Raw genomic sequence first — 20,698 nt, 5'->3', positions numbered from 1 at the left:
GTTATTTTTCTTTTTTTTTAAAAAAAAATTTATTGCGAACAGCCCCCCCGAACCTGAACCGGGGCAGGGGGGATTCGGAGTGCACAAAACTCAATATGCCTGGTCCAGTTCAAGTCTGATCCGGTTTTGTACACACCACTATACCAGAAGGCTGCGTGATCCTCAGGGACTTAATTTCGGGTACAATTCGCACTTCTGGGGGAAGGGGGAGATCAGTGAAAATCACACACACACACCCAGTGCATGTGCTGAAGCAGATCTGCAACTGCTGTGGGGATCCTTTAGCTGAATGTGCAGTGTTTGTTAGGATGCCAGCCTATAGAGCTTCCTTATTCTCTTTTATAAGTTGAGGAAGGCCATTCAAATGCAGCAGAGGAGTACCCATGTAGAAGAAAGAATGTGTGATGGGATTTTTGGAGTCCATGCCTAATATATTTTAGCCTTGTGGTAACAATGACAAATACATTTGTGATTCTGAATTCCAGGCCATCAACTAGAAGTTTTAAAGGGAGAATCTTACCAATGCTGGAAGTTCGCAGCATTTGTCTCTATTGGCCCATGAAGTGGTACAAACGATATCAAACATCTGCAACTGGAACTGGTTTAAAAACAGAAATATAATCAATGAAGTGTTGTTTCAAAGGGAAATGGATAATAACGTCATAATTTAATCCATGTTAAAAACCATTGTTAATTAACCATTGTTTGTTACTTGGGCACTCCCCAAGTCACAAACAGCTGTACTTACAATCAAAGCTCCATAACATACATACACACACATACATTTATCAATCATATTTGTATGCCTCCCCAAACTTCTATCTCTGGGCAGTTTACATCAACTTAAAACAAATGAAAACAGAAATTAAAACCTACGTCTAGTTAAAATTACGTCTAGTTAAAAAAAATTGGGTGAATAAATGCATCTTTAAAGACTTATTAAAAGTTGTTTCAGATGGGGAGGCTCTTATTTCAGCAGGGAGCGTTTTCCAGAATCTCGGGGCAGCAACAAAGAAGGCCTATCCCTGTGTAACCACCAGACGAGCCGGTGACAACTACAGACGAACCTCTCCAGATGATCTCAATGTGCATTGGGGCTCATAGTGAAAAACACATTCTCTTAAATACCCTGGGCCTAAGCTGTTTAGGGCTTTATAGGTTATAACCATCACCTTGTATTTTGCCCCGAAACTTACTGGCAGCCAGGGTAGCTCTTTTAATATAGGAGTAATATGGTCTCTCTGACCCGGAGGCAAACCTAGCTGTCGCAATCAGCACTAACTGCAGTTTCCAGACTAGGTACAAAGACAGCCTCACATAAAGCACATTGCAGTAGTCAAGTCTGGGGGTTACCAGTGCATGTACTACTGTTCTGAGATCGTTTATCTCAAGAAACGGATGCATCTGGCATATTTGCTGAAGCTGATAGAAAGCACCTCTGGCCACTGCCTCAACCTGAGATACCAGGGAGAGGTTTGGATCCAGAAGCACTCTCATACATACCTGTTCCTTCTGGGGAAGCGTGACCCCATCCAAAACCGGCAGATCAAAATAGTATCCTGTGTTCTGACCCCACACAATAAGTACCTCCATCTTATTTGGATTCAGTTTGTTATCCCTCATCAATGCCTCCAAGCAGACATTTAGGGAGGTTCTCCATGATGTTGACATGGAGAAATAGATTTGGACGTCATCAGCATACTGATAACACCATGCACCAAATCTCTTGATGATCTCTCCCAGGGGTTTCATGTAGATATTAAAAAGCATTGGTCTGTCCATGGCATCAACAGAATCATCGACACAACCAACACTAAATTCTTCCAAGGCTTCTTGGAATCTGATTGGATCCAATAACCTTCTCTGGCAGATCATCCTAATAGCCCCGCCCCCTCACAGAGCTGGGACATGATTGTGACCCATCCGTCACCAAATGGTGGTCCATCCATGACAAAAGGGGAATCACAGTCATCTCCACCAGTGTTCCCTGTAACAGGGATTTCCTGATGTTGTCTACAGCTCCCAGAATCCCCAGCTGCAATGGCTTTTGGCCAAGGATTCTGGGAATTGTAGTCAACAACATCTGGGAATCTCTGTTACAGGGAATACTGGTCTCCACCCACAGAACCACCCTGATCAGAGTAAAAGACCAGATCAAGCATGTGACCAGCAAGATGCGTTGGTCCTGAGACCGCTTGGGATAGGCCCATAGTTGTTCATAGGCCACTATGAACTCCTGAGCTGCCCCAGACAAGTTGGTCTCAAAGTGAACACTGAAGTCCCCCACCACCATGACCCTGGGAGATTCCAAGGCCAAGTCTGTTAGCTCAGTTAGGGACTCTGTTGGGCAGCAGAATGATCAGTACACCAACAAAGGTCTCAGTCAATCCCTGGCCCCCAAAGTTAAGTACACACATTTGAATGGGTCAGACACTTTGACAGGGATCCTGGTAAGGGAGATGCTATTCTTATAGACCACAGCCACTGCACCTCCCTGCCCACATCCTCTCACCTGATCCTCAACAGTGTACCCTGGAGGAAGAAGCTGGGACCAGACTGAGCCACCAGCCTCTCTCAGCCAAGTCTCTGTGATACATACCAGGTCAGTCCCTTCATTTATAACCAGATCATAGATGATTACTGATTTATTCTGGACTGACCTGGCATTACAAAGGAGCAAGGTGAGGCTCTGGAGGTACTGCTCCCTGAGGTCAAAGAGCTGACAGGACAGCCGGAATGGAAAACAGCTATTAGATTTCTGATTTCCCTTTCCCTGTAACGGCCTGCTGACCTGCCAATGTTTCTTCTTCTATTCCTCACTTCGCCCAAGACTCAACAATAGAAGCTTTTTCAACAACCAGCTTCTTATACAACCATGGGATGCCCCAGCCCTCAGTCCCAAACCAAAGGACCAGCACCGAATGCTGGCCCCCTTTGGTGGCCACCTGCCATGCCTCCCACACACCCTCCTTCCTTATTTTATTTATTTATGTATTACATTTATATCCTGCTTTTCCTCCGAGGAGCTCAGAGCAGTAAGCTTATAAGCCCCAGAAACCCAGAGTCTTTCCTCTCACAAGAGACTCGAAGACAGGGCTGATGTAATCAATGCCCACAGGTGAAGATTATCAGTCAATCAGGAAAAGAAGGGCACAACACTAATGAAGGCAGCAGAGCAAGAGCTGAACAGAGATGATCTTCTGGCTGTCGAGGCCAGACAAGAGGGGTGGGAGGCTGCAATAAATCTCCCAGTCCAGGCCAGGCAGATGAGCTGGCAAAGTCCAAGCCTCTTACTGTTGGAAGTTAAAGGACTTTGCACTGTCTCTTTGCCTCAGACAGTGGAGGACAGACTAGTAAGTCAGAGGGCTAGAGGGTCAAGACATTGGTCATCACTTCTCCACTGCTCTGATGCTATCCCTTTGAAATGTAGATTGCTACTCTTAGGGGATTCAAACTTCCTTCCTCTGTCTCTCTTCCTACCTGCCCGCCTACCTTGCAACATGGCAAGCTTCTCTCCCTGCACCATATGTGCAGAGAGGATGCAGAATCCATCTGCATCCAGCTAGATAGATTAGAGATCCTAAATCCTCACTTTCCTATCTAGAATGGAGTTCCTTAATAAACGCCTTTTATATTGATTTGAAACTATGAATGGGCTCCAAGTTACTTTACTCTCTCTCTCTCACACGCATGCTTAACTAATCCGCTGTGTTGTGCCTCTGTGCACTCTGCTATAATGAGAAAGGAATTCTCACCACAGAGAATTTCCAACACTTACTTTATCCCCTCCAGCCTTCTCTCTCTCTCTCTCTCTCTCTCTCTCTCTCTCTCTCTCTCTAATAACTTTAAGGAAGTCTCCAACTTACAAATGCTAACCCGCATATACAAACAAGTCATCACTCTTGGGAATTATATGCATTCCAAGTTATGAACGTCCAACTTACAAACAAACTTTTGGAACACAACCTGTATGTAAATAGCAGACTTCCTGTATTATCAGTGTTGATTAACCTACTGCAGAAATAAGACTGAGGGAAATGTGAGAAACAGTAGATGAATTTAAAATCCATACTCAGTGCTATAAACCTGACTTGGGAAATATGTTGAAGCTATTCCCACTACTAGGAGAGATCAGGCTAAGGGAGCCCAGTCCGATTTCTCCTGGTCATCTGCTGCCACAGGAGCTTACTCCAGGCAGTAAACTACCCAAAGTACTCCTCCCCTTAAACGAGGTTAGCGGAGCGAGTGCTCGGCTAACTCCATTTAGTTGATCCGTGTACTGTCATGCCGCAGCAACAAACGAGGAGACCCCGCCGGGATGTTAAAACAAGCCTCCTGGCCCCGGGGGTCTCTCCAGAATGCCCCACATCCTCATGCGGGGCATCCTGGAATTTCCGAGGGCCGACTGGCCCCTGATCCCTGCCACCCCTGCCAGCTCTGTGACAGAGTCAGCAATCGTGTGGATGGGGGTGGTTGTCACCCTATGTGTACTACACCACCACTCACTCTGGGCCACCCCAGCACCCCCCAAGTGCACTTATGGGGCTGCTGAAACCTCCATCATACCTTATGAAGAAAAACCTTAAAGATGCGTAAACTTCAACAATTCACCAAAAATCAGACCTCTGCCCAATCCTTGTGCAATTTGGGTGGTAGCCTCCACCCATTAGGTGCTACCACCCCACCCTTCTGCCCCAGAACCCACTTTATCCAGCCGCCCAGGGATGGCTCCCTGCCCATGTGCGAGGAGAGCAGGCTAAGACAGCTCTTCCTGCCCTAACCCTAATGGTGCTTCACACCAATCGTGTGAAGCGCCTCGTTATCTTGACGAAATTGTATCCCCCTGTGCATATCTGTACTAACAGGTGGGGGTGTGTGTGCACAAAACCGGCTAGCCTGGTTCGGCTAGAATCCAGACTCAAATCCTTGGAGCCACTCCAGGCACCTCGGCCTTGGGCTTCATCAAGCGCAGTCTGGTCCAGCCATCAAGCTGGCTCGACGGCTATACTCCTAAAGGAGAATCCAGCAAGGATTCCCCTTTACAAGTATAGGCAGGGCTGTGATGCGGGGGTGGGCGTGAGGGAAAAGTCTGTTTTTTACCTTTTAAAAAACACTACTGTGGATTTTTAAATAGACTTTAAGACCTTTCCCTCATGCCCCCACCCCCACCCCCATCACAGCCCTGCCAGTACTTGTAAAGGGAATCCTTGCCAGAATCCCCTTTACAAGTATTCCGTTGAGCCCCTCGAGCCGGCTTGATGGCCATACTGGACTGGGCTCGATCAAGCCCGAGCCTGTGCTACCTGGGGTGCCTCAAATCCAGTCTGGATTTGAGCCGAACCAGGCTAGCTGGTTTTGCGTACAACTCCACCACCACCACCCCCGCCTGGTTCAGCTTGAGGGCTCAAGTGTTAACTGGCTCAGTTTCGAACCAGTTCACACGTCCCTACTAACAGGGATCTATCCCTGAACAAAGAAGAAAATGATATGCACTCATTTTCCTCTGTTTTATATAAATTAGGATTAGCTAATCTAGTGATTCTATGTAAATTACCTAGCAACAGTTGTTTGAACTGCTTTCTAACATTTTTGTTGAAATCAGCTGAATCAGCCATTCTTCCAATTTTTAAATATGACGTGGGCTGCTCTTTCTGGTTCCAGCTGAGTTACTACACAAAGGTTTCTTTGTTGCTGTGAGACATTTACTCATGGGCATTCACATTCATAGCATCTTAGGTGGTCATGAATCTATGAAGATGAATCCATATACATCTGTGAATGACTCGACTGAAAAGTAGTAAAGTTCACAAGCAAAATTTCAGACAAGATAAGCAAACAGCTTCTCTGATGTGTTTAAGAAGTGCAACTTAAATGCCAAAAATAGAGTGCCCCAGTCTAGAAACCTAGGTCTAGGGGTGTTCAATTTGGATTTTTGGTGTTTCGATTCAGATCCAAATCAAAACACCCCTGATTAGTTTGGGGTCCGAATATGACCCATCCGAATCACCCCAGATTCGATTCGGATCCGAATTAATATGAATCTGAATACGAATCGATTCAGATTTTAAAAATGGGCCAAAATGGGCCAAAATAATGGGGTGGGGTGGTAGTTCCTAATGGGTGGAGGCTACCACCCCAATTGCAGAGGGATTGGGCAGAGGGCAGATTTTTGGTGAATTTTTGAAGTTTTAGTGTCTTTGGGGCAGATTTGGGGCATAAAGTGGGATCTGGGCAGAAGAGTGGGGTGGGGTGGTAGTGCCTAATGGGTGGAGGCGACCACTCCAATTGCAGAGGGATAAGGTAAAGGGCTGATTTTTTGTGAATTGTTGAACTTTATGAGTCTATAAGGTTTTTCCTCATAAGGTATAATGGAGGGTATATCGCTTCACTTTGGGGGGAAAGGGCCTAGAGCGGGCCTAAAGCGGTGTGGGGTTGGGAGTAGTGCAAGGTAGGGGCAAGGAAGCTACCAGAATTTTTTCAAAGGATTTGCGCAGAGGGCTGATTTTTGGTGAATTGTTGAAGTTTACGCATCTTTAAGGTTTTTCCTCATAAGGTATAATGGAGGTTTCAGCAGCCCCATAAGTGCACTTGGGGGGCTCTGGAGTGGCCCAGAGCGAGTGGTGGTGTAGTGCACATAGGGTGCCAGCCACCCCCATGGGTTTCTAACCCATGGGGTACAGGGTTCTGTTGTTTCTGAGGTGTTCTGAGTATGGATTCTTTGATAGCAAATGAGAGTGGATTCATGGTGTCTCATTGAAAATCTCATTTACTAACATAGAATCCACCCATTAGGCACTACCACCCCACCCCACTCTTCTGCCCAGATCCCACTTTATGCCCCAAATCTGCCCCAAAGACACTAAAATTTCAAAAATTCACCAAAAATCAGCCCTCTGCCCAGTCCCTCTGCAGTTAGAATGTGAGCCCTTTGGGGACAGGGAGCCATCTTATTTATTTATTTATTTATTATTTCTCTGTGTAAACTGCCCTGAGCCATTTTTGGAAGGGCGGTATAGAAATCGAATTAATAATTATAATAATTGGGGTGGTTGCCTCCACCCATTAGGCACTACTACCCCACCCCACTTTTTTGGTCCTGGGACCCAAAATTAAAGTAGATGTCAGATCGGACCTTTTTGCATTGAAGTCAATGGGAGGCAAAAAGGTGGGAAATTCAAATAGACGTCATTATTCAAAATGGAGGGGGAAGAAGAAGGCACTTATCGGCCACAAAATGGAGGGCCGAAACAACAGATAATTCGGAGCCGAAACGGGGATGATTCGTTTTGGCTCTGAAACATTTTGGAGGGCTAGGAGGGTGATTCGTTTCGGAGGTGAATCACCTGAAATCGGCTGTTTCGGGTACAGATCGTTCTGTACACGAAACGTTTTGTACATCCCTACTTAGGTCTGCTCTCATCCCTGACATCACAGGCTTGCAACGATCACAACTGCACAGGCGTGCCTCACAGTTGCTTAAAGACACTGGCCCGAATAGATGGGTTCAGTGACGTTCCTGCTCACACCCCACTGCTGCCGGAGAAGGGGGAGAAGGAAAAAGGACTGCTCCCCACCATAGCCACTCCTCGGCTGCAGTAAGACCTTAAAAAAAAACCACGGAGCTTTGGTGGGGTGGGCATGGGGTGGCTCAGCTGCCGGAGGCCCCCGGCCCTGGCCATTTGGAGGCTCCCCTGGATCTTGGAGGACCAGACCGGGTCCTCAAGGTCTGGGGGTTAATGCACCTCTGTCTGAAATACATTTGAAACTTGTAAATGGAAGGCAATGGAGACTTGGCTGTAGATGGGCTACACCAGAGGCATCATTAGGGGGTGGCCCATGGGGCACAGGCTCCCAATGAATTGCTCAGAGCCCCAGATCACATCAGTTGCCTCCCTCCTCGATGACCTCTTCCAGAAAGGAAATGCAGCAGTGGAGGCATCTGCACAGAGCATGGGAGAAAACTCCTAGCCTCACCTTCATAGGTGCTCTGTTATAATATTAGGGACTTTGAAATACACACAAAATTATTATCGGGTGAGTATGATTGAGTTTAATTCTCAAAAGGTGGGGACTGTTTGCCTGGGGCCAAGATCTTTTAAGTACCTAGCAATGCCTCTGGGTACACTCACTACAAATGCCTACCCATCATATTTTACTGTATTGGTATTACTGGGGATCATAGTAAGGCTGAAGACACACATGAAAATTATGAACAAAGACCCTACTTCAGCTATGCCTTTCCTCATAAAATGAGCCTTCACATTTATTATCAGGATGCCAGACATAGTTGAGAATCTATGCATTCCGCCCCCCCCCCCCCGAACTTCAACTCATTGGCATACCCCTGGATGACCCCAGTGAAAAAGGCAATGAATATCTGCCTACAGATAACCGCCCCATTCGTGTTTGTTGTTTTTTTACTCAGAGAAGCCAGGCTTATACTGGTGGTTTGGCTGCCTGGAAAATAGGATAGCTACCAAACTTGTGATCCTGAAAAATATGTAACACCTAAATAAGAGCACACACTTTTGTTAAAGCTAGTGATAAACTGCCATTACTGTATAATATTACTTATTATAAAGCCTGCTTTATAGAGAAATTGCGCTAGTCTCAAAATGCATGCTTGCAGTCTTACATAACAGCCAATCAAGTCATTTGAAGGCAACCACAATTTTTCTGTGGGTGTACAGTTTACTAAAGCACTTATCATTCATAGAGTTCTGGCTTTCCAAACAAAAGCCATAGTTTCTTTCCTTTCCTTCTTACAAAGCACCCTTTAACTGCAACCTTTTATAAGTTCGTCTTTGTCTTCCACTCTTGGAATGTGGTCACAAAGGTCGCTCTTTTCAATTGTCATCTAAGCCTTGATATGTTCCATTGCCTTATTTAAGCCTGAGGCTTGGAAGCATTTCATTTTTGTCCAAAGAAAGATAATTTAGGGGTAAAATGTTCTTAGAAGGTTCCCTTGAGCTTCTGCTTCTGCTTCTGCTTCTGCTTCTTTTTACTGTGAGCTCTTTTGGGACAGGGAACCATTTTCTGTTTTATTTTGTTATGTAAACCACTTTGATAACCTTTTTGTTGAAAAGTGGTATTTATTCGTATTTTGAATAATACCACCATTTTCTTTAAATAAACAAATAATAGTTTTCTTTCCTATTATAGATAGGCTATATGAACACCCTATTAATATGGCAACCTTATTTCATTAACCAAGATCACTCTTCTTTAGCTCTCCTTTCACTCCAAAGCAAGCCAAGTTGTTTCACTTACTGGTGCAGAGTTGTCCCTTGGTCCTCTCGATCGAACCATTCTCCCAAGTACTTCTATCCCATCAGAAGTAATATTGCCTGCAGCATTGATCGCTTTCTCACCAGCTTGTTTGCAGTCAACCACCACTTTAGCTGTTGTTTTGCTGATAACAACATGCAACTAGGAGAGCACAAAGATATTTTATTATGCAAGAAGTCTTGAGTACATAAGAGCTATCTTGTGTTATTAAAAATAAGCTTTTGTCAGTGGTAGGCTTGCCAATATTTTCATAAGTTTCTGTAGTCAAAGAAGGCCGGCTGAAATCTGGAAACATAAGATATGAGCATCAGTATTTTGAGGTATTTTGAACTTTGGTGCTGGAGAAGACTTTTGAGGATACCATGCACAGCCAGGAAAACAAACAAATGGATCCTAGAACAAATCAATCCAGAATTTTCATTCGAGGCACAAATGACCAGGCTCAAACTATCATACTTTGGGTACATTATGCGAAAACCCAGCTCCCTTGAGAAGTCCATAATGCTGGGGAAAGTGGAAGGAAAGAAGAAGAGGAGGATGACCAGAAGCAAAGTGGATGGACTCGATTATGACAGCAATGAATGCACCACTGAGAGACCTTAAAGGCCCTGCTGAAGACGGATTATCCTGGAGAGAATCTATCTATGTGGTCGCTAAGGGTAAGCACCGATTTGACAGCACTTAATCAATCAAATGTTGAGGTGTAAGTCAGCATACAACTAGGGGCTAGATGGATTCTGAACTCTGAACACAAAGCCAGGCTGTACGAACAAAGATGCATTCACACAAGGTGGTCATGTAACTGAGCAGATGCTCAATCTATTGCACTCTGGTCCACTTGTGCAACAATGGCAGCAGGTAGCTTTTGATAATGATAGCAGATAACCCAACCATTAGCTCCCTATAAGCTATTACGGTATGCAAAGATGAATGTGAGAAGCTATCCGTTTGGAAGAGCCGACCTTTCCCCAACCTAAGGGGAGGGGCAAAGGTGAGTGAGTGTGTGTGTGTGTGTGTGTGTGTGTGTGTGTGTGTGTGTGTAGAAACTACAGTTTTGGGATCAGACTGTGAGAGAAAGAGTGCATGCCGTGAGCTGGAAGCACCTAGGAGCACAGTGCTGGAGCGCCGGCTTTGCATGCAGAAAGTCCCGGGTTCAATCCCAGGCATCTCCAGGGGCAACCTGGGAGAACCTCTGGAGATGGCAGGGATTGAACCTGGGCCCTTCTGAAACTCCTGCCTGAAACCTTGGAGATCCACTGCCAGTCAGTGTACTGGATGGACCAATGGCCAGGCTCAGTATAAGGCCGCTTCCTCTGTACCTGCTGCCTTGGAGGAGCACATGCGCTGTTTTCTCTTACATGTGTTCAACCGATATATTTGTAAATAAATCAAATATCACAAAAACACCATAAGCCTTCCATGTCCTCTTCTCCAAAGAAAGTGCATAACAATACGTTCACATTCATAATGCTCAAGCGCTGGGTGTGGAAACATCCTCCCTCTGGTCAACTTCTTTTCAGACATTACATTGGGGGCTCAGTAAGAGCGTCTTTCCCCAGCCTCACTGACCGCTTTCACAAGCAGTCACTGCAAAGTCCAAAACTATTCTAAATCAAGCCACTCTCTGCTCACAGTATATCTATCAATAATTTTAAAAACAAACATATATGGAGGCAATAATGTATGGAGCAAAGTTTTCTTTTCAGGATTTTTACAATCTAATCAAAACAATCTTTCCCCCCTGTTCTGCCTGATTTGAGACTCTGCATGTTGCTGCTGCATTGCAGCAGGTTTTTAAGTCTTTAGGACTGGACAAATCCCACCTTGTGGGATCACCCATTGGCTCCCCCTATAGCAGGAAGGTAAAGAGGCTTCCTGTCTGAGACAGGCCTGGCTTCACTATCAAGGTTTTATCACTGGTCTTGCTTTATTGGGTCTTGCTTTCATGCTTACTTCCTTGAACTGTATGCTTGGCTTGAGCTTTGGCATGTTCCTGACCTTCGGCTACAGGTTCAACCCCTAATCTCTGCAGGTCTGCTCAGCTTTACCTCTGGCATGTTCTTGATCTCTGGCTACTGGTTCAATCCTTGATTCCTGAGTGTCTGCTTGGTTTGACTTCTGACATGATCCCCACCCCACTGGCTACTGGGTGGTCCCTTGATTCTGGCTGTCTGTTCAGGTCAACCTCTGGCGTGATCCTGACCTTTGGCTACCAGTTTGTTCCCTGAGCACTGACTGGTTGCTTGGCTCTCCTCATCCTGGCTCTGAGCCTTGGGCCACCCAACTACCGCTGCCCATGGCTCAGCTCTACACCCGTTCATCTCAATGGATGTGGAAGGAATTCCATATACACATGAACTCCACACTCCAGTGACATGAATGGAAAACCCATATGCACATGAGCCCATTTGTGCAAGAGTGCATTCCCTTTTCAGGGAATTTATTTACATTCTGTCTAGTCTATTTTGTGCTGTTAAATGGATAAACTTGGGAGCAATGCTCCTCCTTGATCCCTCTTGTGTCTCACTGCCCCTTTCAACTCAGTCAAAACTATATAAACTTGGGTTGGGGCAAAAGAAAGGGCACTCTATTCATAAAACAACTTCATCTGTGCTGTTAAAAGGGGGGGGGACTTATTTCAAAGCAAAACTAAAACAAAAATTGTTCCAAATATAAGCTTTTCTCACTACTACTACACCATCATATATATACACGATTCTCTTTCCTGAACATATTGGCAATTCTTACCTTATGGAAACTTCCATAAAATATTTTCTTTATGTCCGGTCCTTCAAAAGTCACTGTCTGGAATTCATCCTTGTAGTCATAATTAAAGAAAGTCAAGGTTTTGCCACCATCTGTGCCACATAAGAGAGAACATATTTCAGAGAGATGTCGGTTCTGTTTTTTAAAGGTTATATATTGCTGCAGCTGCCTTTGAGTAGAGAGTGCAATTTATAAATAATGGCTGGCATGTTGTACAGTGAAATGCGGGTGGTTCTGAACTGCCTGCGCGGTTGCAAATGCCTTTTAAAAAGCCAGTGCTCTTCCATAAGAACACTTTTGTGCAAATGCTTAAACTGGTGCAATTGCACATCTGTTATGCTTTTAAAATTAGAAATAAGGTGAGTAGCATAAGGAGAGGAGAGCTGGGCTTATGGTAGCAAGCATTACTTGTCCCCTTAGCTAAGCAGGGTCTGCCCTGGTTGCAAATGAATGGGAGACCTGATGTGCGAGTACTGTAAGATATTCCCCTCAGGGGATGGAGTTGCTCTGGGAAGAGCAGAATGTTTCAAGCTCCCTCCCTGGCAGCATCTCCAACATAGGGTTGAGAGAGATTCCTGCCCATAACCTTGGAGAAGCAGCTGCCAGTCTGTGAAGACAATACTGAGCAAGTTAGACCAACGGTCTGACTCAGTATATGGCAGCTTCCTATGTACCTAGCATCTCAGAATCGCAATCACACAAGTGTAAGTATTTCTGCATGAACACCAGCATTTTTGTTTTATTTTTTAGGTACTCGTAGCAGCTTGGGTGCTTCAGAACCACCCACATTTCACTATGCAACATGTCAGCCACTAAAAATAAATACAACTCAAAACATAAATAGGTTACTATAAAAAGGCTGTGGATGTAACAGAGAATGTGCAGGATAAAAGTCCCAGCCTTCTTTAAACAAAACTGCAATGTTTCCTTCCACAGCCTCCCTGAGCATGGAAATAGAAAGTCAGAATATAAATGAAAACAATCAATAAAAGTCCACCAGAAAATACACAAAATACATACTGTCCAAAATAACTCCAACCAGTGGCTCATACTCTTCATTTAAAATCTCCCACAGAGCAAATGGTTCCTGAGGTGTTTCAGGGAGTATACGGAAGAGAAAGGTAATGGTGTAATCTGAAGGAAGGCCCTCTGGGTGCAAATATCTGTCAAAGGAAAAGAATGTTCCAGAAATTGGCATGATCAGTGAAGAACATTTTAAGAGAATGGTCCCACACCACAATTGGTCCTGCACTTGAGAAAGTGCTGCTGTTCTCAAGCACAAGAAGTATCTGAAAGAAAGCAGCTCAATGGATAACTTCGTGGAGGAGAGGTCTTTCATCGGCTACTAGTTGGAGGGCGACAAGCCACCTCCAGCCTCAGAGGCAGGATGCCTCTGAGTACCAGTTGCAGGGGAGTAACAGCAGGAGAGAGGGCACGCCCTCAACTCCTGCCTATAGGCTTCCAGCGGCATCTGGTGGGCCACTGTGGGAAACAGGATGCTGGACTAGATGGGCTTCCTTGGGCCTGATCCAACAGGGCTGTTCTTACATTCTTATGCTCTAATGCAGTTGGCCACTTGAAGCAAAGTCTAAAGTGCCAGCTCCACCCCACTTCACTGTCCCCACTCCACCTTAGCCTTTGCCTGACCACCTTGCACCCCTGGGTGAGAGCTTGCTGCTGACACCCCTCCTTTCCCCATGCTGACCTCCCCATCCTGGGATGTGCTCTGCCTGCCTGCCCAGCATGCCACCACTTCTGCTGCTGTAGCATCCAGCTTCACCTGCCCATAGCCCGCCATTTGTTGTTGCTGCTGCAGAAGCAGTGAGCGGCTCACTCCCTCGTCCCTCTGCAGTTCGCCACCACTGTCTCCCCAGCATTGCATGTGTCTGTCTTCATTTCCTCCATTCAAGAATCCCACAGAAGAGTCCTTCCCTTCAAGGAAAAAGGAAGCTTAGGGAGCTCCAAGGAACAGACCCATCATTGAGATGATGGAATGGAGGATACAGAGCCAGATGAGCTGCTAAGGCAACAGTGGGCCAGGTGGCAGGCAGAGGGTGCCTTAGGAGGCAAAGACTGCTGAGGAGAAAGAGGAGAGGAGAGAGGAAGCAACAGAGGGCTCCAGCTCATGGGACAAGACAAGCAGGACATGTCGGGAGGGGTAGGTGATGCAAAAGAGCAGGGAAGGGGGCAGTGTTAGGGGGAGGAGGAGGGGTGGCAGTAGGCCAGCAGCAGGTGGGTGGGGTGACCAGTAGCAGGGTGTTGCACTCACCGCCTGAGGCCATTGCCTCATTTTGCCCCATGAGAGAGGCGCCCTTGTTAGAAAAGGTAACGTTGGTTACATTAATAAAAATCAGGTTAGATATTTTACTGGAATTACCAGAAGACCAAGCAGGATTGGTAACACCAAGGATAATCGTAAATATCAGTGTTTTGTACACCAGTTGAGGAAAGGTCATATCTAGATCTGTTAAAAAGAGATTTTGGACCCCTAACATAAGTAGCTCAGTTGCAAACAATTAATGGTTTGGGCCAAAGGATTCTTTATTTTATTGCAAAATTGGAGACTGGGAAATTTCAATCTTATTGAGCTTTTGCCACTGCTCAATAAGCAGTGACAAAGCTTTTAAATGAGAAGGCACACCATGTCCATGTAAGGTAACAGGGCAGTAAAGTAGCAGGGCATTCACATCAAATTAGCCTCCTACGCTAATCTGGAGCCATGTGCACTCCTGTTTTAAAACTGTGTGTTAGATAAAAACAAGGTCAGAGGCTGGAAATTTGATAGTGAGCTAAGCCCCAGCTGGATAGGACAGATTCCTTCCCAGATTCCATCCCCAGTTTCAGAACAAGGTGAGAAGAAAAGTCATCCTATCCAGCTGGGGTTTAGCTCATGATCAAGCTCCCAGCTGTAGGGTTTTTCGTTAATCCATTCCTTGATCCAGGCCAGCTTTTGAATGGGGCTGTAGTTACTTCTACTCCAGTCCTGGAGTAGAGGCGTGACTAATGAACAGCCAGCAGCAAGAGCACTGAAGGCAGAATGCACTTGCCTCTCTGTACATAATCTGTATTTGATTAAACCTTTAATATTCCTGATTCCACTCCACTGCTTTGTCCTTGAATAAAGGTAAAGTGTGCCGTCAAGTCAGTGTCCACTCCTGGCGACCACAGAGCCCTGTAGTTTTCTTTGATAGAACACAGGAGGGGTTTACCATTGCTTCCTCCCACGCAGTATGAGATGATGTCTTTCAGTATCTGCCTATATCACTGCTGCCTGATATAGGTGTTTCCCATAGTCTGGGAAACACACCAGTGGGGATTCGAACCGGCAACCTCTGGCTTGCTTGTCAAGCCATTTCCCCACTGCACCATTTACCACAACGCTTTCCCTTGGATTCTATAATAGCCTCCAATCTTGTTTTTATCTAACACATGATCTTAAAATGGGAGTGTGCACAATTCCTGAATTAGGATAGGAGGCGCTTCCTACCCTAATGCTGATCATGTGAACTACCCTACTATCTGCTGTTTCTCTCCTGCATTGTAATTAAATGACCTTAAGGCCTGGTTTCAGTAGACTTGTCTCTTCTTATAGTTAAGCAACTATTGGGAGACACACAGTCAACAGTCTACAGCAGGGCTACTCAACTGTGGACCTCCAGCTGTTTTTGGATTACAGCTCCCAGCATGCCCAGCCACAGTGGTAAATAGTCAGGGATGATGGGAGTTATAGGCTAACATCTGCAGGAGGGCTGAAGTTGAGTAGCCCTGTCACTTCCATAACCTTTATCATTATAGTTACAATCACACATCTTGAAACTAGTATGCAAAAGAGTCTAACCACTTTGCAGTCTTCAAACTTGTTCCTGTGGAGCAATTTCATCTGTTTAGAGCCACTCCAGAGGAAGTGGTTTGAGGACAAAAGCCAAAAAAGATGCATACAATCCTTGCTGAAAAGAAGACTGTGATATAGTAACTTAACTTGGTAGAATTTCATTTCTTTCTGTCATTAACCAACCAGTGAGTTACTATGAGTATTAACAAATTAGGGCACAATCCAAAATTAAGCCTTATTCAAGTGAATAGATTTTTCAAGCATGCTTAATGGTTTGTTGGATTGTACTTCTGACAAGTTGCAAGGGAAATAGTATCTGCCACTATTTCATTTAATTTGGATGCTTTGGGCAATCGGTTTAATGTTGGAACTCAGAACCCAAATTTCTTTGTAAACATGCTGCACACACAGTGAGGCTTGGAATATACTCACTGGCAGAAATTTATTCTTGTGTGAATGAAGGATTTTTGTATCCTGTCCTTATCCCAAAGGTTTGGGTGTGGGAAGGAAAGATATATTTTATACTGTATAACAACAAGTATAAAATTGAGGGCCATATGTTGAAAAAGAAAAGAAAAAAGACGCTTCCCATTTTCTTAATCCCTGGATGTCAAATGCCAGGCCTCCATCTCCATTCCATTCCCTATCGCTTCCTTGTATTTTAGAATGTGACAGTGGGATATATGACAAAAGAACTTGTCCTATGAACGTATGAAGCTGTCTTATACTGAAGCAGACCATTAATCCATCCAGCTCTGTAATGTCCCCTCTGACTGCCTGGGGCTCTCCAAAGCCTCAGACAGAGCTCTTCCTATCACCTGCTTCCTGAGATCCTTTTCATTGGAGATGTCAGGAACTGGACCAGGGGTGGAGCCACTATTGGGCGAATAGGTTCAAAGAACCCGGGCCGCTGCCAATCAGGGGCTGTGCCTCGTGGCCCCGGCACACCCCCAGCGTCTGACGTCAGATGTGGAGTTGCTGGTTTAACTCCCGAGCGGGGGGCACGCGGCCCCCATTTGGGAGTTAAATAGCCGCTGCATTCACGGCACGGCCAGGAGCAGAGCAACTCCTGGCCGTGCTGCGAATGCAGCGTCGGCCAGACTCTAACTCCCAAACAGAGCCGCGCAGCTCCATTCAGGAGCCAGACCATGCCCCCCGCGTCTGACGTCAGATTGGGGGTATGGTTAGCCCCCGCATCTGATATCAGACTCAGGAGGGCAGGGTGAGTGGGGCCGCTGCCACTGGCAGTCTGGCTCTGTGCCTGAACTGGACCTAGGGCCTTATGGAAGCAAAGTATGTGCTCTACCCTGTACAGCGTCTATTGCACAATGCCTAACACTACATTAGGCACTTTTCAAAAAAGAATCATTGTGTGGCAGCTACAAAGGGCACTTCCCACATGCCATTGTGCTGAATTGCTCCACCCATGGGAGCAATAGGTATATGGAGAAGCAGGGAACCTGACAGAAGAAGCTCGAGCCCTACCTCTGAGCTGATCTCTACAGCATAGACAAAGTGAAACAAGACACCAGCAAGAACATCCATGGAGAGTCTGGAGGCTGCTGGGTTCAAAGGCCTAGTGACGGAAATCCAGAACACTAAGCTGTACCAGAATCCACATCCCCAAAAAACCATGAGTGATAATATAGACTTGAAACAAAGGCAGACTAGAGATACTACCAAAATTTTGCATAAAGTGACATTCAAAGCAAATCTGAAGAGTTTCTTCTCACAAAGATCTTCTAAGGAATTCTGAAGAAAACCAAGAATTTCAAGAGGACTCCTTGAAGGGATTGGAGGGATTGCTCTCTTTTGTTTATTTCATTTTTTTATATTTAGATCCTACTTTATTTTACAAGTCACTCCAAGGGACTACCAACAAAATCATTACAACAATCAGCATCGCATTTCCTGTGACACCAAGTTCACCCAAAAATGAAATTTGAAGTACATCTGGGAGGTTCTTTCTCAGTCGAAACTTCCCAGAAATGTCAAGGGAATTCATAAGACTGTAACTAAGACTAGCAACATTTATCAAGGGGTATTTAGTTAAAACCTATCTGTTTGGCCTGGCCTTCCAGGGTTTTTAAACTGTTTTAAATATTTTAATTGTTAATGGGTTTATATTGTTTTTAAATTGTTTTATACTGATTGTTTTTAAAGGACTGATTCGCCAGTTTTATTTTTCTTGCTGTGCACCGTCTAGAGCTGTTTGGATGGGGTGGTATATAAATGTAATAAACAAACAAACAAATAAATAATTTTTTGCATATTCCTTTAAAAGGGTGGCCACTAGCTAGGGAATACTACACTCTGCACTCTGTAGCAACTCTCAGCTGAAACCCCCTCCAGCCAGTTAGGTTCTTTGAATGCCCACTTCTAAATTCTAATAACTAAACTGACTATCAAGGCTCCTTTGCTGGGAGGGTGCCTTTGTACCAGCAGAGGAAATTCTATTGAGCTGGAAGAAAAAACACGAATGCCTATCGCTTACATATGTTCAACCTGATTTGTTCCAGCTACACAAAAGCATGGCTTCAGTTTGGAAAACAAATGTGGCAAAAAGCAAGTATTAAATCCCCCCCAACACACACACGTCTTCTAGTGCCACGTTTCCAACAGTGCTTCCCCCTCCTCCCTTGCAATTGCTAATCACTATGATTTGCAGACTCCCCATATGGGTTAAGTTAGCTTTATCTCTCCACTTAACAGTCTGCTCTCTTTTCAGGAAAAATCTTGCTCTTGGACCCACTTTCTCCGAAACCCAATATGCTTCTCTCTCATGTTTTCAGCACTCAACCCTCCTGCCAGAGTGGGATATATGATGAAGGATTTTAATGAATCAGGACTTTTTCTGAAGCATAGGTTTTGCCAAGGTAAAGATTAATACTGGCAATATCCCAGAGGCAACGTAGGCAGTCCTAACATCCAGGAGAGATGCTTACTGTAAAGGCTTGGAGGAAAGGTTCTGGAGGAAGCCTGTCTACCATTTCTTCCTGGGAAGCAAGAGGAATCTCAGTTCAAGGATAAGACTATAGATAGCTGTTCCAATCCAGATACCTCCACAAAAGAGGGGGTGTTCTTCCCTTCCCCCCCCCACCAAATGATTAGCAGGAGGCATAAGTGTGGCATCTAGAGTCCATTCACCCCAACAGTGTTCCTCAAGCAAATAATGCGATTTGGAATTTCTGTTGCATTTAACCAGAGGTTACAAAAATTGCAGGGAAGAATTCCTTATCCCCTGTAGCAATCTCTGGCACATATGGTGGGGGAACACCGATATGTGGAAACCTACAGATGGCCCCTCACTGGATCATGTCCAGAGGTGGTAAAGCTTAGAAGCACTGAGGGTCAGAGCAAAAGCTGTTCCACTTCCATATTCCAATTTCCTGAATGGCAAGGAAAAAAAGAAGGCGCTTCATTTTCCTGTTGGCTTTCAATCTTCTTTCACATGCCCCCAGGTCTCCACCAGAAGGCTTTGCCTTTTGCTCTGTTCTCTCTGCCAAATTCAGGGGGAAAGAGCAAGGGTAACACTTTCTGACAAATGGTTGCTGCACTGGGCTTGTGCCGTCAACCACACTGAGTTATGGGCAACGTAGGTGTAAGAGCAGAATGGCTGTTGTGCTCCTCTGTTGCATGGGCTCAGTTTGGCTACTGACTGTAGTGTAGATGGAATGCCACATGTGAAAGAGCTCAGAAGACCAGCATCCATTTATCCATATAGAATTGTAGTGTTGAGCAAATCCTAGCCTGGCTCCTAGTCTTGCTCTCCCAGCAAATCCTAGTCTGGCCCTCTGCTGTTATTCCATTCCTACCTCCCTGGCAGATTCCAGATGGTATCACTTGGAGACTGTCGCTCTGCAAAGCGTGAACTAAAGTGTGGAGTTCCACAAGGCTCCATACTTGGTCCAATGCTCTTTAACATCTACATGAAACCATTGGGAGAGATCATCAGGGGATTTGGTGCAGGGTGTTATCAATATGCTGATGACACCCAGATCTATTTCTCCATACCAGCTTCATCAGGAAATTGCATAACTTCCCTAAATGCCTGCCTGGAGACAGTGATGGGCCGGATGAGGGTTAACAAACTGAAGTTGAATCCAAATAAGATGGAGGTACTGACTGTAGGAGGAGTCACCTTAAGTGGTGCAGTGGGGAAATGCTTGACAAACAAGCAGAAGTTTGCCGGTTCGAATCCCCACTGGTACTATATCAGGCAGCAGCGATACAGGAAGATGCTGAAAAACATCATCACATACTGTGTGGGAGGAGGCAATGGTAAACCCCTCCTATATTCTACCAAAGAAAACCACAGGGCTCTGTGGGCATCAGGAGTCAAAATCAACTTGACGGCATACTTTACTTTTACTGACTGTAGGGGGTCGGGACCTGAGAGATAATTTAGATCTGCCTGTTCTGGATGGGGTTACACTCCCCACTGAAAGATCAGGTACATAGCTTGGGAGTGCTCCTAGACCCCAAACTCTCTCTGGGTTCTCAGGTTGAGGCAGTGGCCAAGAGCACATCTTATCAGCTTCGGCTGATATGTCAGCTACAACCATTTCTTGAGGTAAATGAACTTAAAACAGTGGCGCATATACTGGTGACTTTTAGGCTTGACTTTTGCAATGCACTCTATGTGGGGCTACCTTTGTACATAGTCCAGAAACTACAATTGGTATACAACGTGGCAGCCAGATTGGTCTTGGGGAAAATTCGAAGGGACCATGTAACCATATAAAAGTATGATTTTGAAAGAATTGCACTGGCTGCCAATAAGTTTCTGTGCAAAATACAAAGTGCTGGTTA

The 20,698-nt window shown here is 45.3% G+C and overlaps 1 protein-coding gene across 12 annotated transcripts in view; it reads right to left on the bottom strand.

Annotated features, from left to right (window-relative positions):
- The window catches only part of COL14A1 (collagen type XIV alpha 1 chain), a 233,740-nt gene that overhangs the window by 58,314 nt on the left and 154,728 nt on the right, over positions 1-20,698 (bottom strand). For all 12 annotated transcript variants that reach the window (XM_053246596.1, XM_053246598.1, XM_053246599.1 and 9 more), the window contains 4 exons: positions 13,075-13,217; positions 12,037-12,146; positions 9,271-9,429; positions 521-598 (listed from right to left, as the gene is read on the bottom strand). In XM_053246596.1, the coding sequence (XP_053102571.1) occupies positions 521-598; positions 9,271-9,429; positions 12,037-12,146; positions 13,075-13,217 (490 nt within the window). The remainder of the gene's footprint in view (positions 1-520; positions 599-9,270; positions 9,430-12,036; positions 12,147-13,074; positions 13,218-20,698) is intronic.

The sequence above is a fragment of the Hemicordylus capensis genome, chromosome 4 (genome assembly GCF_027244095.1).
Source record: "Hemicordylus capensis ecotype Gifberg chromosome 4, rHemCap1.1.pri, whole genome shotgun sequence".
Lineage (NCBI taxonomy): Eukaryota > Metazoa > Chordata > Lepidosauria > Squamata > Cordylidae > Hemicordylus > Hemicordylus capensis.
This window is presented reverse-complemented; position numbering and strand designations above follow the sequence as displayed.